At 43.8% G+C, this 14,865-nt stretch overlaps 1 protein-coding gene across 4 annotated transcripts in view; it reads right to left on the reverse strand.

The window, feature by feature from the left end:
- Positions 1 to 2,109: 2,109 nt before the first annotated feature.
- SMAD7 (SMAD family member 7) overlaps positions 2,110 to 14,865 on the reverse strand; it is a 40,020-nt gene continuing 27,264 nt past the window's right edge. For all 4 annotated transcript variants that reach the window (XM_024196387.3, XM_024196386.3, XM_024196389.2 and 1 more), the window contains exon 4: positions 2,110 to 3,902. In XM_024196387.3, the coding sequence (XP_024052155.1) occupies positions 3,364 to 3,902 (539 nt within the window). In that variant the 3' untranslated portion in view covers positions 2,110 to 3,363. The remainder of the gene's footprint in view (positions 3,903 to 14,865) is intronic.

The following is a 14,865-nucleotide window of genomic DNA, read 5'->3' on the forward strand; positions in this document are numbered from 1 at the left end:
GACCCAATACCCCATTGCTGCTGGCAATTCTGTCCAGGCCCACTCCCATTCCATTAACCTGAATGCCCGCTGAGCCACGGGCTGAGATGGGAACTGGCAGAAAGAGATTGGACAGTGTATAGCTAAGGGTAGCAGGGATGGTTTCTAGCAGTAGGGAGATGGGCCAGGGTGAGTCACCCTCCAGCCAAGTGTCACAACGTGTTTCCCATTGGCCCTAAACCCATCCTGGTGGCCAGACATGGTTCACCTGCTTCCCAAGTTCTTAGAACATGAGGCATCCAGCTGCCATCCACCGGAAACTGGCCAGTATCCCAAGGTTTGCCTCAGTTTTATCAGCCTCACTGCCCTGCCACGTCGCAGTCAAATGTGACTCAGCCCTTCTTCCCGGAGGTACTAAGGCTGAGTTACTATGCGAACTGTTGTGTGTGGCTCTCTCAGCAGAGCCCTTAAAAATGGAACGGCCTGCCTGCTTAGCATGACCCTTAAAATGACAGAACACTGTCCACGACAGTAGCCATCATGCCAGTGTCTTTGACTAAAATTTCCCATCCCCTTCACAGCCCAGGGTTCTCTGTGCTAGCTGGTGACTGCCCTCCAGCCCAGAGGGGGATGGATGCATTTTCATAGTACCACAGCTAGCCAGCGTGCAAGACTTTATGATAAAAGGTGTATTTACTAAACACTTGGCCCTGGAATTTTTTGGTCTCCACTTTTGGATACACATGTAAAAGTTTGTAATCTCTCCCCCCCCCCCCCCAACGTCTTCCCTGCACTCCTGTTGTAAAGCTTATAGCTAGTCTCACTGCTAAAACCTAGGGCCTGGATCCAATAAGTTAGTTACTGAACACTAGCCTTATGTACTTGCAGTACGAGGCACTCTGACACCCACCGTAACGCCACGCTCCAAGAGGTATCCCTTTGCTCCTTAGTTAACTGGCTAATCATAGAGCATACCGGTCCGCCTGCTTTTCAGTGGGAATTGCACAATGCAATGGAGGGCGGATGGAGCATGTTTTTTCTCCCCGTAATGGCTGACACGTTGCCAAGTTGTGACCACTACGAGAAGCGCATGGTACAGTGCTTAGGGCACTGAGAACTTGGGAGACCAGATTCAAGACCCTTGCTCTTCTATAGCCTTCCTGGGTGACCGAGGGCACGTCCCCGAGCCTCTCTGGGTCTCAGGTTCCCCTCTGTAAACTGGGGAATGACAGCACCTTCTACCTCACACTAGTGTTTTGAGGATAAATACATGAAAGAGCATGAGGTGCTCAGAAACTACAGTAATTGGCAGAGGGCTCATATGCCCACTGAGGTGGGAAAGAGGCAAAGTTCCTGATCTCCAAGTGTCTGGGCTGGGTGGATGGGCTTGGGGGTGTAGCCAGTTGTCCCCTATCTTTGCCCTATTCCCCCTCTTCTCCCCAGCCTGGTCATGTGCTCTGCCTCCCATTCTGTCCAGATTCTGCTCCCACTCACTGGGAAGCAGAGTGGGGTAGTAGCAGCACTAACCAGCGGCAGCTGAGGCCAGCATTGGAAGAAATCCAGCATGTTGCTGGCAACACTGAAGATCAGATGAAGTGACTTGTCCAAAATCACACACAAAGTTTTCAGATGAGCCAGGAATTGATGTCCCATCTCCTGAGTCCCCAACCTGCCAACACTCCCTCCGAAACCTGACTCCTTGAGCAGCGCCCATATTGTGAGAGTCATTCCCCCCTTAGTTAAATAGTAATGTCTGCTAGATCCCATAGTTGGGTACTTAGACCCAGCTCCAGGTAGGCTTTTTTCCCCCCCATCTACCCCACCCCCACCCATAAAAGAGTCACTCTGCACAATGTCAGCTCAAGTGTACATTTTTATTTTTTAATGGAACATAAACTCCTTTAGAAAAAACATTCATCTGGATGATAACACCCATAGAAAAAAACACCAATCTCGTGTTTTTTGTTTTTTTTTTTAATTTGGCATTTGTTATTTGCATTTATATTAAAGCAAAGTGCATCTTTCTTATTTTTCTCGTTTATACACATTGCACAATACATAAATAATGATGCTTATAAAAGTCTTTATATTTACAAGTAATAATATATTTATATATAACATAAAATACATTTTTTCTTTAATAAATCTCAAGGGTTTTTTTTGAAGGAGTCCTTTTTTTTTTTTTCATTTTCTTTTGTTTTATTTCCAAAGCACTACAATGCTAAAGTTCCAATGAGAATGCTTCTCTTGTTCATTTAAACCTTTATATTTAGAAAAATAGCTTATGTTAAGGTCTAAACATGCTCATTGAGCTAAGAACAGTGTAAAAGTATCATACTAGCGTATGAATTCAAGAAGAAATGAAAGAGCGACTGCATTTCTGGATACGACGGGTACCGCTCTAACCTGATCACGGCAGGTTACGATGGACCAAAGATCATGAATACATTCCCCACCCCCCGCATTTTTTTGTTGTTTGTTTGCTTTCCTTTTGTAGGCTTATGTTTTCTCACCAAGGTTGCATCTCAGCTCAAATTGAAAAGCATGGGCCATGCATGTTTTTTTTCCTCATAGTATCAATAAAACAATAAAAGCACTCAAAGTGTGGGCATGCGTCTTCCAAAACCCATGCTGCCACCATGGACTGTTGGCATAACAGTGACAAGACGTGATCTTTAAATAAAGCAACAAGCATACGTGAAAGAAGAAGAAGAAGGGGGGAAAAAAAGGAGCAAAGAACTGAACGATACGGTTTCACTTTGCTGCGTTGGCTCCTGATGCCTCCTGGGTGCACCGGCACATACATTTGTTCTGTCAGGGACAATGCAGGGTGGTCGCCACTGAGGGGGAACTTGGCTTACCATCACAGGAGTGAAGGTGCTGAGCTTCAACAAGTAGCAGCGGGAATGTGCCACGGCTCTAGGCAGAAGCTGCAGCAAGACAGCCCAGTGTGTGTGCGCACTCAGCAGGACCAGGGGGACGACGAGACGTCTGGCAGCAGAAGACCTCTGGTGTGTCAAAAACATATGTATAAACCCTTTTTATGAGGGAGCTGTAACAAACAGCGTGTGACTGAATTCCACCAATCGCTTGGGGTAATAATTTCAGAGGCATTAAATGATTATTTTATGTAATCCCCTCCCACACCTTCTCCTCCCCCTTCTGAGTTATTGGTCATTCACACATTAAAAAAAATATATATTTATCAAAATACCAAGGCAAAAATCTTTCCATAAGCTATTTCTCAAAACAGGGGAGGGGGGGAAAAAACACAAAACACAAAAACAAACAAACAAACAAAAAAGTTTGCATGAAAAGCAAGCACTCAGAAGGAAATATTAGCAGCAAAGTAGTTATAATGTCATGAGTCCACTCTGTCTCAAGTCATCGGTTATTAAAAATAACCTCCAACCAGCATGGGCAACTGCTGATAAACTGTCTTGTGTAGCACTGGCCCCAGCCTTTCACAAAGCTGATCTGAACAGTAAATCCGGTCCATGGCTGCTGCATGAACTCATGGTCGTTAGGCCTCTGTAAGCTGTATGCCTTCTCATAGTCAAAAGCCTTGATGGAAAATCCTGGGAAAACTTTGTGAACCAGCAACGTCCTGGAGTCGGGGTTGTCCAGTGTGGCCGACTTGATAAAGATAGGGTAACTACTGCGGTTGTATACCCACACGCCGTCCACTTCCTTAGTCAGCTGGATGCCATAGCCAATTTTGCTGCGGACTTTCTGCACCAGCTGGCTTTTGTTGTCTGAATTGAGCTGTCCGAGGCAGAAGCCGTTCCCCTGAGGTAGATCATAGAAGATATCCAGGGAGGGCTCTTGGACAGAATACAGCCGGCCCACACGCGTTTTTTCTTCCCAGTATGCCACCACGCACCAGTGTGACCGATCCCCCGGCCCCTGAAGAACTTGGGAATCTATAGAGAGAGGGGGGGGAAAAAGAGAGAGATTTATTACAACAGAGATAAATAACCTTATAAATCCTGAGCACTTACAGATTACCCTCTTCCCATAGCTCTGACAATGCATTTCAATGACCTGTGATTATTATCATTATCCATAGCCAAGACCCGGAGCCTAAGTCCCATTGTCAAAAGCATGTAGGCCCATACTCTCAGAGGGCACCAGGGAAGTGAGGCACCTAAATACCTTTGAGGATTTTGCCTTAGGATCCTATGTCATAGGACTACTAGGCTCCTAAGTCACTCAGGTGCTTTTGAAAATTTTATCCTAAATGATTTTGCCAAAGTCATACAGTGAGCTTTTGGGAAAGCCAGGAACAGAACCTGACTCCCAGCTCTACTCTCAGTCTCTTTGGGGCAGATTTTCAAATGAATTTAGGCACTTTGTGCAGATGAAAAACTGGCCTTTTAACCATAAAGAGAGATTAAGAGAGAGATCTACACCCAGAGTTGTACTAATATGACCATTTTGGGTGCAATTTTTTACTGAAACAGTTATAACAGTAGAAATTGGATATTTCAGTTATACCAGTATGAAGGTTCCTTACACTGATATAGCTTATTCCACTTCCTGAACAGGAATAAACTACATTGGTATAAGTCCCTTTATATCAGTGTTACTGCATCTACATGAGTGGACTGTATCTCTTCAACTATGCTGATATAGTTTAAAGTGCCATAATTTTTGTGTGTAGACAGGCCCATGGAAAGAGAGGCCTGACTTAGTGGTTTAAATACAGGGGTGGGCGCCAATTAACTCTTGCCATTATAATCTGTGCTCCAATTCCCATGTCCTCTGCAGCCTTGCTAGTAGCTGGTCTTTTCTGCCTCAGTTTCCTCAGCTCTAAAACGAGGGTGAAATATTCCACCTTGCAGGGGTGTTGTAGGCAGTAGTTAGCTGATGTCCATGGGTCTGTCTTCACTGCAGCTATCCCAGACTCTTACTAAGGTGCTGCCCCTAATCCCCCCTGCTCCAGCCACACACACAAAAATCTCTCACCCGAGTGCAGTGATACCTTACTTTCACTTGGGCTGATAACTCACCCACTTTGCAGTGAGGACACAGGTTAAAACCACTCATGTGCTGATAGTCCTCCAATGCCTTCCCACAATTCACTGGGAAAGAATCACAGAGCTGCTCGATTTACTGCAGCACAGAGAAGCATAGGATGTGCCCCCAGATGTCCTAGCGAGACATGCGGGTGAGTGCAGCACCAGTGAAGACACGGTAACTCGGGGATGACCCTGCAGGCATCTAGGCCAGGCTAACCTGAGTACTCAGCTCACACTGCCTATCACCTGAGTTAACTCTGCAGTGAAGACATACCCCGTGAAATGCTCTGGGAGATGAAAACTGCTGCGCACCTACAGTAACTGATTTCTTCCCCACCCTCAAACCCTCATTGCAGCGAATCAATTTAAGCAACAGTAAATCAATGTGGATAACATAATACTGGAGCTGCTAATCAGCCGCAGAGATTTTTTTTCTATGTGAAGTGTGGGTAAACCAGGATGAGGGCTAAGGTACCCACAGCCTCACACACTCCATAGATCACTTTGCTTTCAAAGGCTTTAAGCCTAGACAAGCTTTGTTGATATATAATTTTTCCCCCCAAAAGGGGAGCCATAAAAGGCAAGTTAAACATTGCTCAACAGGAATGGAGGGCACAACAGATCATCTGCTATAATTTACAGAGCCTATTTACGCCTATAGCTGGAACCCTGGTAATAAATGCTACGATTCAGACGTCAGATGAACTATAAATCTGACTGAACTGCAGTTAGACTGTGGTTTGTGGTGGCAGGGTGGAGACCGGAAGTCTTGCATTTGTTAACAAAAAAGAAAAAAAAGAAAAGGAAAAAAAAAGTCAGTTCTTTTAGACCTTCCCTCCTCTTTCAATCTATCCCTCCTGCTAGCAGCTAAGCCACAGTTGCTGCTACTGGGATTGAGATGGGATGAAAGGACAGAAAAGGAAGGGGAAATGGGGGGTATCTTATGACTCTCATAACAGCACTAGCTAGGTCCATCAGCTCTGTGCTGCTTCACTAATATCTTTCCAGCTTTTATAGATATGTTAAGACCTGGAACCTATTAATCTCTAATATTTTATTTAAACAAAAAACAAACAAACAAAAAGCAAGTTCAGAGCTGAAATCTAGAAAATAATATTACTTTCCCAAAATAAATCTACACACACACGTAAAGATCTCTTACATACAACATAAGAATGGCCATACTGGGTCAGACCGAAGTTCCATCTAGCTCAGTATCCTGTCTTCCAACAGTGGCCAATGCCAGGTTGGAATAGCCATTGATAGACCTATCCTCCATGAATTCATCAAGTTATTGTTTGAACTCTGTTACAGTCTTGGACTTCACAACATCCTCTGGCAAAGAGTTCCACAGGTTGATTGTGCATTGTGTGACGAAATACTTCTTTTTGTTTGTTTTAAATCCGCTGCCTATTAATTTAGTTTGGTGACCACTAGTTCTTCTGTTATGAGGAATAAATAACATTTCCTTATTTATTCTCTTAAAACTACAACATCCCCTAAACCCATTCCACTGCTAGTGATACAATGCCTGATAGTTCTTCCGAACAAACAAGCGCCTTAATATAGCACAATAAAATCCTGAAGAAAGAATGACAGAAGGAGAGTAGAGTGGCTAAATTAGCCAGTCCAGTTGCTGTATTTTCTCTGCTTTTTACTGACTATTAATATGCCTGTTTCCCCAACACAGGCATTTTTAAGTCTTTGGAGTCTGTTTAGAGTACAGTACTGTGCTTTTAAAAAATAAATCCAGCCACACACTTTTAATTTCCTCACTTCTATGCCAGCGAGGAAAATATTTCTCCAGTTGCTGGAAGCAGCTACTAAAAATGGGCCCAACTGCACATGTTTGGAAACTAGAAGGGTAAGTTGTTGTTAACCTACTCACTAAAAACATGATTGGGGGGCGGAGGGCTGGAACTGTTGGTGCAATGCACTTATGGGGCTATGTAAAAGGGAAACAGCCTTGCGAGTCTACAGGCTTCATTCTGCCTACTTTTAGGTGTGCCCCGATGGGTCTTTCAACCTCCCCCTTTGGTGCCTCACAATACTTTGTTTCATCTAACTCAATCCACTGAAACCTGGCACCAAATAAGCAGCAAGCAGAGGAAAAAAAGCTGAGTGAGAGAAGGGGCGGGGGAAGAGGAGGTCGTAGTGGGGTTGGGAAGAACTGAGCCGGGTATCAAATTACCTTTACCCTAACCTTCTGCAACTACCTCAGCGTAGTACTACCGCATTTCTGGGGGGAATGAGTCTGTGAAAGTCACACTCCACTACTGTCCTGTGTGAAGAGACAGGAAAAGCAGTCTCTCCCCATGAAGGAAAAATTAAACGGGGGACGGGGGGGAGGGAAGAGAGAGAGGAAATTGCGCGGGAGGAGTAAAAAGAACCAGGAAACGTATCTGGGTAGAAGGCCCTTACACCCTATTGCGTGAAAGAAAATCCCTCAGACTGCATTCTTCCCTTTCATCTTCCCAGCCCGCCAGTCCACCCAGCAATTTTCAGACAGACGTCAGTGAAAGAAGTTTTCAGATTATGTTAATTGCTTAGCCCAGATAAATTGCAGGCTGTGTGTGTCTCTCTCTCCCTCCCCTCTCCTCTGCACGGGCCTTAAAGCGAAATCTCACGGCACAGACAGGATGTAGAGTTCTCTTTCCACAGACTTCCTAGATCCTGCTCTTCTTTTTACAACAATGCCTTGTGGTGTTGCCTTAAGGGCCAGACTCTACCATCCCTACCCAGGCTGCAGGAATTTTGCCTGAGTAAAGACAGTAGATTAGGTTAATCACAGAACAGTTCATGGAACTTGTGCAAATCTGAAAGTAACTTGGTTGAAGACCAGATTCTGATCACTGAAACGGATTCTGTTGTAAAACCATGTTAGATCAGAATTAGGTCCCATGGATTTCACTCCAGATTTATATTGGTGTAACAGAGGTGAGAATCCAGCCTCCTACACATTTCTGAGCACATGGGTTTTTTTAATTATTATTTTTTTGTATGTGTATACTTTTAAAAAAAAGATATTTAACTAACTGTTTTTTTTAAGAGTCAGGAAAGGAAAGCCATATTGTAAAAAAACCAAACCCCAAACTGTAACTTGTCAGATACGTGGAGTTCACAATTTTTGTTTTACTCCAGTTAAGGGGATTTTGGAATAACAAGCATTGAACATGCTGAATCTCACTGAAATTCCTTTAAGTTTTTATTTTCTTTAACATAAAAAAATCACCCCTTTCAGGAGGAGGGGGAAAAAAGGGCTATTTCACCTCATGTTTGCACTTGCATTAGTGAAGACCACTTAACAAGTAGCTCATTGCCACTTACAAAGAGTTATTTAATTGCCAGCGCATAAAAAAAGAGCGGCCCTGGCTATGAATGAACGGCCCTTTATAGAAGACTGGAAGTTCATGAATGAATCCCACTAGGCTTTTCAATGACATGGGGTGACCAGACCTCGAGGACAAGCTTTGGGTAATCAGGATTTTTTTTTTAACGAGTTAGTGCCAAAACACAGTATAAACATGTCAAAGTGTCTTCCGTTTGAGGGACTATGCTGTTGACTGGATGTCTACCCCTGAAGCCATGAGAATATATAGGTAGTGCTCAGATAAACAGGATGTGTCCTTGCTGCTGGGCAAGTTACCAAATCACCAAAGATGCTCTTTCACAATTACGCTGTATGTAGCTGTGGGCTGATTTTTCGTCCCTTCCCCAAACTCTCTTGGGGCTGCTGCTAAAAGACAGTGTTTCTTGTTAGAAACTTAGGTCTGGCCTTTGGATGGTGTGGCCAAGAAAGGAGTGTGAAGGGGAGAGAAAAAAAAAAAGGCAGATTATGTGGAGAAGCTCACTAAAGGTTTTCACAGAAAGCTTCACTTATTCTGTGCATTGTGGCAGTGGCCAGGGGACCCACTGTGGAAGGTGCTGTACAAAGATATAATGAAGAGATGGTCCCTTCCCCAAAGTGCCTGCAATCTATAATACTGCGCACTTAACAGCTAAGGATCTCAAAGGTGGGTAAGTATAATTATTTCCATTATTACAGATGGGGAAACAGAGGCACAGATTTGCCCCAGGCCACGCATAAACAGAATCCAGATCTGCTGTGACCCACAGTCCAGAGTTCTATCTGCTACACCATGTTGTCTCACTACAGATGGCCCTGACAAAACCTTAAATCGGAACCTCCCAAATGGTCCATAAGGGCCAGGTGTACAAAGGTCTCAGCTTCACTGAAGCATCAAAATAAGTAGCTAGTTTTCACAAGAAAGTTTAGTAGGCTGGGAGCTGAGTTCATTTGAAACTCTGGCCCCAGCTCTATGATGGGCCAACCCAAAGCCCTGAAATCCAGACACTCCCCTCTTCCTACAACCTGTGAGCATGTTAGACTCTAGAACCAGGCCTTCCAGCTAATACATACTTGGCAAATATTGTTACATGATTGAACCAATGAACTTTCCCCCTTCCCTCAGTGTGCTCTGTGCATCAGCTGATTGCCAGAACTAGCTCCATTTGAGTGGTGCCATATGCAATGGCTGAGATATACTTTGGGGTCCTTGTTCGGAGTTAAAAGCTCTAGATTGCAAGCTCCTCAGAGCAGGGATAGTCCCTTCTTGAATGTCAAGGGAGCTCCCAGCACTCTGTGGATGCACAACATTATTATTTCGGTATTAAGCACCCTTCAATTTTCTGCTGTCACTGATTACTATGATCTGTATCACAGAGTGCCCAGGGGGCCCAATCAGGATCCAGGGCAACAGAGTACAAAACACAGTCTCTGTCCAGTCTCTGTTACTCCCTACCTTTATGTATATTAATCATTATTACTAGTTTTTACATAGCAGCTTTCAGCCTAGGATCTCCCCAAGCATGTCTCATCTTTAGTGATGGGGAAACCAAGGCACAGAATAATTAGGGCCACATGCTTCAACAGTGGCCACTGATTTTGTGCTGAGGCTCCCAAAGAAAAGATACACACAGCTAAAATGCAAGTGGTCACTCTTGAAAATGTAGGACTCTGCGCGTTACCTAAGGCTGCCTGGTGAATCTCAATGGCAGAGTCGAGAATAGAAGCTAACCCTTAGGACATCCAGTCCAGCTCTCGATTCCTGGTTAACCACAACTAACACTGATATTGTATTTTCTAAAAACCGTACACACGTCATTAGCCCCCGTGCAACTTCAATAACATTCCATACAGATTTTGTGTTTTAACAAATGTTCCTCAACTTTAAACCAGAACAGATTTATACATTGCTTATTTCTGAGCTTTCAGAGGGGGCGCTTTCATTTCCAACCCCCCTGCTATTAACATGTCCCTTAAATGCAAGCAGAAGGAATGAGGGAGACAACTCTAGACAAATACATTGGCTCAGCCACTCCTGGGACACAAAACCGAACTAAAATTTACAAGGTTTTTTACCTCCTTGTAGTCCCCCTCACAATCCCTGTTGTCTGTTCTTGCACATACCCAAATCCATGGCTTCTTTAGTCACCACTTTAGCCACCACTATGCTTGAGAATATTCATAGGCCCAGATCCCACAAAGGTATTTAGGCTCCTAAAGATATTTAGACCCCTAACTGATGGAAATTGTGGCATATGGCCCTTAGTGGTACACAAGGTTTATAAAAGTTCAATTTCACTCTCCTGGTGAAAGAGGGAGTTCAACTCACTTTCTGTGAAGATACTAGATCTAGAGAGGAAACCCAAAAGATCTGACGAAAACCAGGAATGACAGTCAAGAGAAATTAAAAGCTGTTGAAACCAAGGAGGTTGGTGTGAAGATGCAAGTGGGAGTCTTAAATCAAGACAATGCCCAACCTTCACAGAAAGAATGAAACACTAGAATAGTGTTTCCCAAACTTTTTGCCTGCATGACCCCATTTTCTGATTTATTGCTTCCATCAATCCCAAACATGAATCCTCCACACAGCCTGACTTTACATATGCATCATACATGTGAGTTCACATACATGTGAATTCACGCTGTATGGAGGACACCATTTTTCTCTACAGAATGGTGTCCTCTGCACAGCGTGATCTCCCACTCACTATAAATGCAAGCGGAGCCTAAAGATATTTTGGATTGCTGTGACCCCACCCACTGATGGGGTGACCCCAACTGCCCATAGTGTGCGGCACTAGAACATCGTTCTAAGATCGGTAACATGCTTGTGTTGGGTTTTCCCAGGATTCTAAAGGGGAGGACTTACATAAAATGTTATCACTAATTTTTAGAGCTGATGGGGAAATCTGGAGGGTTTCCTCCCTTAAAAACCGAGGAAAACAAAGAGCTTTCATTTAAAATTTTCTCAAAATGTTGGGGTTTTGTTGAAAAATAGGGTTTTGAAAATTTTTTTTTTGACTAAACTGTACTAGTATTTGCTTTTTTTTTTTTTTTTTTTTTTAATTTCTGGGGATTGTAATCCCGCCCATATATAGCTAAATCTTGTTGTACCCTAACAAGAAAATGGCATCTGTGCTCTCAACAAGGGCTAGAACATTTGCCAGAGAGGGTGTGTCTACAGCTGTGGCAGCGAACCTCTGAGCCCAAGTCAACAGACTTGGCCTTGTGCTCCACCCTTAAAAATAGCTGTGTGGACATTGCTGCTCAGGCTGCAGCTCAGGGTCTGAAGCCCACCCCACTCCCCCCCACCCTAGGCTTTAGTGCCCAAGCTGCAACTGAAAAGCACTGTCCACACAACTATTATAAGCCCAGTAGCACAAGCTCTGTAAGCCCTTGTCTGTTGATCCAGGCTCAGAGGCTGGCTGTGCAGACATACCCAAAGAAAAAGGACAGTGCGTGGTTAAGTAACTGGGTTTGGATTCAGAAAAGTTAAGTTCAATTCCCAGCTCTGACACAGACTTCCTGTGTGACCTTGGGCAAGTCATTTATTCTTTCTGTGCCTCAGTGCCCGTATGTAAAATGTGGAGAATGTTACTTCCTTCCCCACGCCTGTGTTTGACTTTAAACTCTTCAGTTCAGGAATCAGGACTTGCCAGTGCTAAGCTCCTGGGCACTCTAGGCAATGCAAACAAACCAATAGTTTATTTTTCTTAACATATTTTGTTTGCAGGGAAACACAGAGGTAACCTCTCTTTGTTTGGACACAAGGTTGATATATTTCCTTATACACACGAATGAAATAGGAAATGTATGCTCTCTATGAGTGGCAATTCTGTCTTTAGATTTTAAGGCTTCATTTTTGTTTCCATGAAAAGTTCACAAAGATGGTGGGAAAATACCTATTTTTTAATTATTATTTTGACAAAGGTAACTTCTCGCTAGTCAATTCACTTCTGCAGAAAACAGTGAGTCTTGCAGAGGATACGCTATCTTAGCTCCCTACTCCCTCTATTTGATTGTCTGAATTTATTTTAAAATTATAAGATTTTTGTAATAATACCTCTTGCCTGAAATTAGCTGTATGAATTTGTTTGTGATAAGTTTTAAAATGACCTTAGCTGGCTCTTTTCACTATGCTGTTTGCATTAAATTCTTTATTATATTTCCAGTTATAGAACTATTTTTAACAATATTTAGATTTCTTAGGTTTTTTAACAATCTATATGTGACCCTAAAGTTTTCCTTGAGGCCCATCTAGATTTTCAAGGCTTCAGGTGTTTTTATTGCTTCCCTTCTCCATGATACTGTGGTTGGAGTTTATATGAAACGTGTGCCAAATTTAATATACTTTATTGAACAATGTACCCTGAAATGATAAATAAAAAGTTGATGAGGAAGAGCTGCTAGTTTCCCAGTGCCTCTATCAGAGTCATTGGCGCAGAGTTTACCGGCCATCACAGACACACTGATACTACCCCCGTACTTAAGGTACAGAAAGGCTAAGGGTACGTCTACACTACCCGCCGGATCGGCAGGTAGCCATCGATCTATCGGGGATCGATTTATCGCGTGTAGTGTAGACGCGATAAATCGATCCCCGATCGCTCTCCCGTCGACTTCTGAACTCCAGCTCGGCGAGAGGCGGAAGCAAAGTCGACGGGGGAGCCGCAGCCGTCGATCCCGCACTGCGAGGACGCGAAGTAAGTAATTCTAAGTCGATCTAAGATACGTCGACTTCAGCTACACTATTCTTGTAGCTGAAGTTGCGTATCTTAGATCGACCCCCAGCGTAGACCAGGCCTAACTTATCCGCTACAGACTTTAAATCAGTAGCAAATTTGGGCCTAGAACCCAGGAGTCCCGACTCCCAGCCCCCACCTATAGACACTCTATCAGGGGTCTTTAACCTGGAAGCCACAAACAAGTTTCAGGGGGCTGTGATCACCTTGCCTTTCTTTCTGGCTATATGGGAGCCAGCCCCCAAAACTTTCTGTTGTAACATGGGGTGATGGGCTATGGAAAATGCTGAGAATGGCTCCATTAAACAATGCTCCCTCCCATATCTGTCTTTCTCCCTTCCAGCACACAGAAAACTAATATGAGGTTTAAAAAAATTGGCTGGACTAGTGTAAGCACAATGTGTTACCCTCCCAGGGGGTCCAAGATTGAGATGAAGCTCAGTCTGCTCCTCCCCAGGCTGGAAGCATCTTGTCATTCTCAAGTAATCCCCTTCGGCGGACCCTGGAGGGGCATTCATGAACTCTACACCATGACTAGCTTTTCCTGGCCAGACAGACAGACCAGATCAGTAGACAGCCATGGAGGCAGAATAAAAAAGGATGAGTTCCCAACAGATCTCTCCCCACCCAAAGAAGAGTGCCCAATGCGATGTCAATCTTATTGAAAGTACTCCATGTTCTCATGCACATACATGTTCAGCTTTCACATATGCATTTACTTCCAAATACATTCTATGTTGCACTCATGTAAAAAGGAGGGTTGCTCGAATTCACTGAAATCAACCTAGTCTAAAATATCCCACTTTCTCACAGAGAGACCTTTAAATAGGATGTCCCCAAGGTTTGATTTTTAAACCATTATAAGGGTTTTTTCTGCTCTCTTGCCCGTATTTGTAAGTTCTTTCAGCAAGGCCAGTGAGCAACCTCACCAAACATGGTCATCTCCCACCTCTCTCACCTATCTGTGCACCCCTCTCTGCCTGCTGCCTCTTCAGCCTCAATTTTGTTGCTGCTCTTAATGGTAAACAGCCTTTTGCACAATCTGGGGAAAAGAGTGTGCTCTGAGAGAAGTGCATGGCAGTGACGTAACATGCAGCGGAAAGTGCAAATAACCATGAATGATGCAACAGTGAAACTGCCTATACACACAGTGCTGGCTAATGTAACGAGTGACCTTGGGTAAAAAAAAGAGCATTTCTGTTCCTTTCCGATCTTTCTAGTAATTTTGGGGGTGGAGGGATGGGCTACTTGTAAAAACAGGAGGCACAAAATGTTCCCATGTAAATGATTTTCAGGTTAACAGTGTTGGGTTAAGCATCTGATTTGTCTAGCAATGGCAAAATCAAAGAATCCAAATTCTGCCTTTTGAATGGTGTATTGGTGCCCCCCAATGATTTTAATGGAGGCTCCACACACACACACATCCAAGAGAAGAGTTTGCTCTCAAAGGCTTCTTACCCCATCCGTTGTACACCCCATTATACCCAAGGGCAGTGCAGACAGCTGTAACTCTTGATGGCACAGGTCATTTCTGAAAGGCTAATTTAGGAGAGTATGATGTGTTAAATTCCTGTTGTTGTTGTTGTTGCTGTGGTTTTCAGAGACAATAATAAACCCAACCCAATCTTGATATGTACATAAGCTCCCAAACTGTAGTGATCACCAGCCCCAATGGGGCAGCATCATGGAAACTGAATCACTAAACAATAGACTCTAAAGGAGCTGCTACAGTCTGTCGTGTCAACACGTACTTAGGGAGCCCTTAATCGGTGGATTA

Source organism: Terrapene carolina, unplaced genomic scaffold (genome assembly GCF_002925995.2).
Source record: "Terrapene carolina triunguis isolate 2854851 unplaced genomic scaffold, T_m_triunguis-2.0 Scaffold69, whole genome shotgun sequence".
Classification (NCBI taxonomy): Eukaryota; Metazoa; Chordata; order Testudines; family Emydidae; genus Terrapene; species Terrapene triunguis.